Source organism: Poecilia reticulata, linkage group LG11 (genome assembly GCF_000633615.1).
Source record: "Poecilia reticulata strain Guanapo linkage group LG11, Guppy_female_1.0+MT, whole genome shotgun sequence".
Classification (NCBI taxonomy): Eukaryota; Metazoa; Chordata; class Actinopteri; order Cyprinodontiformes; family Poeciliidae; genus Poecilia; species Poecilia reticulata.
In genome coordinates, this window is record NC_024341.1 from 28,382,701 (window position 1) to 28,384,238 (window position 1,538).

General features: G+C 51.6%; 1 protein-coding gene across 1 annotated transcript in view; it reads right to left on the bottom strand.

Annotated features, from left to right (window-relative positions):
* map7d1b (MAP7 domain containing 1b) overlaps nt 1-1,538 on the bottom strand; it is a 24,028-nt gene that overhangs the window by 16,433 nt on the left and 6,057 nt on the right. The window contains exon 3 of the mRNA XM_017307389.1: nt 454-588. Coding sequence (XP_017162878.1) covers nt 454-588 — 135 coding nt within the window. The remainder of the gene's footprint in view (nt 1-453; nt 589-1,538) is intronic.

The window sequence follows — 1,538 nt, forward strand, 5'->3', positions numbered from 1 at the left end:
GCAGGATGGAATGATCCAGAACAGCGCCGCCTGGTGGCGGCAGGATGGAGCTGAAATGATCCAGAACAGCGCCGCCTGGTGGCTGCAGGATGGAATGATCCAGAACAGCGCCGCCTGGTGGCAGCAGGATGGTTCTGCTTCCAGACGTTTAGTTCATCATTCTCTGGTTGAATGTTTAGACCAGTGGAGCCCAAAGTGGGTCCTGGACTCGTCCTGCGTGTTTCAGTCTCTCCCTGGTTTCACCTGGATCAGCTGATGGATCATCAGAGGCCTGAGATGAACTTTGACCTTCTGAAAAGGTTCTTGCTGCCACCAGGGACAGAACCTGAACCTGCAGGATGCCGCGGACCAGGACCCACTTTGTTCCCTCTGGATGAACGGCCCTGATGCGTAGCCATGGCAACAAGGTGTTTTCAGCTGATTATCATCTCAAAAGCTCCAGTAACACCTGACCTATGACCCCAAATCCCAGAGATGACCAGGAGGGTTCTCTTCCATCCGTCATGATGAGCTTCAGGTCCAAACAAACACCCAGCCGCAGCACCACGTCGTTCAGAGGTCCACGTTGTCCCCGACGCCAACGTCCCTCTAAGCAGACAGATTTATACAGCAACAGCAAAGGATGTGGATCAGCAGATCCACTCATCCAGGAAGCGACTGTGGAGAATCGACTTTGCTGCCTGGATGCTGAGCAGCAACAGTCCTCAGTCAGAGGCCTCTTCAGACACACTGCGACACTGACTGCTAGTGGAGAGCCTTCCTGCCCACCATCCAGACGACAGCATTTCATTTCCCTCTGGGACAAATAAATGTTTTTGTTCAGAACCAGAACCAGAACCCGCTCAGCAGACCTGGGCCTCTCTTCTCTTCCTGTACATGTGTGCTAACATCATCGACCAATCAGAGCTCCCTGCAGCACGTCTCTGCTCTGTCTCCATGGCAACCTGCATCCCACCCAGATCGCCTCCACATCCAGCCGACCGGCTGACAGACCAGCAGGTACTGGGAGGGGCAGACTGGTCCCAGTCCGGCTGCAGCAGCTGGGAGCGGATCGCACGGTTCTGGTTCTGGTTCCGGTTCTGACACGCTGTCTGCAGCTAAACGCCCTGAAGATGTCACAAACCATCAAAAATATTTAGTGGTCCAGTTCATTATGGACCCTGGTTCTGGCTGAGCGACCCGGTTTGACCCGGTAGCCGCTGCATGAAGCAGGTCTGGGTATGAAAACGTGACTATCAGCAGATAAAGATGTTGTTTCCATGGCAACACGGATGAGGCAGCAGTTTGATCATCTCTGTTATTGTTTTATAAAAAATAAGAGCAAGAAGTGAAAAAATGAGATAAATAACAAGAACCAGGTTTTAAATTCATGGCGTAAAATCATGGAAGTTAAATGAAGAGAAAAGATTCAGAAACGACGACGAGAGCAGAGGTGATGTTTCTGTAACCTGAGGAGAACGCAAGTCTGTCTGTGTGTGTGTGTGTGTGTGTGTGTGTGTGTGTGTGTGTGTGTGTGTGTGTGTGTGTGTGTGTGTGTG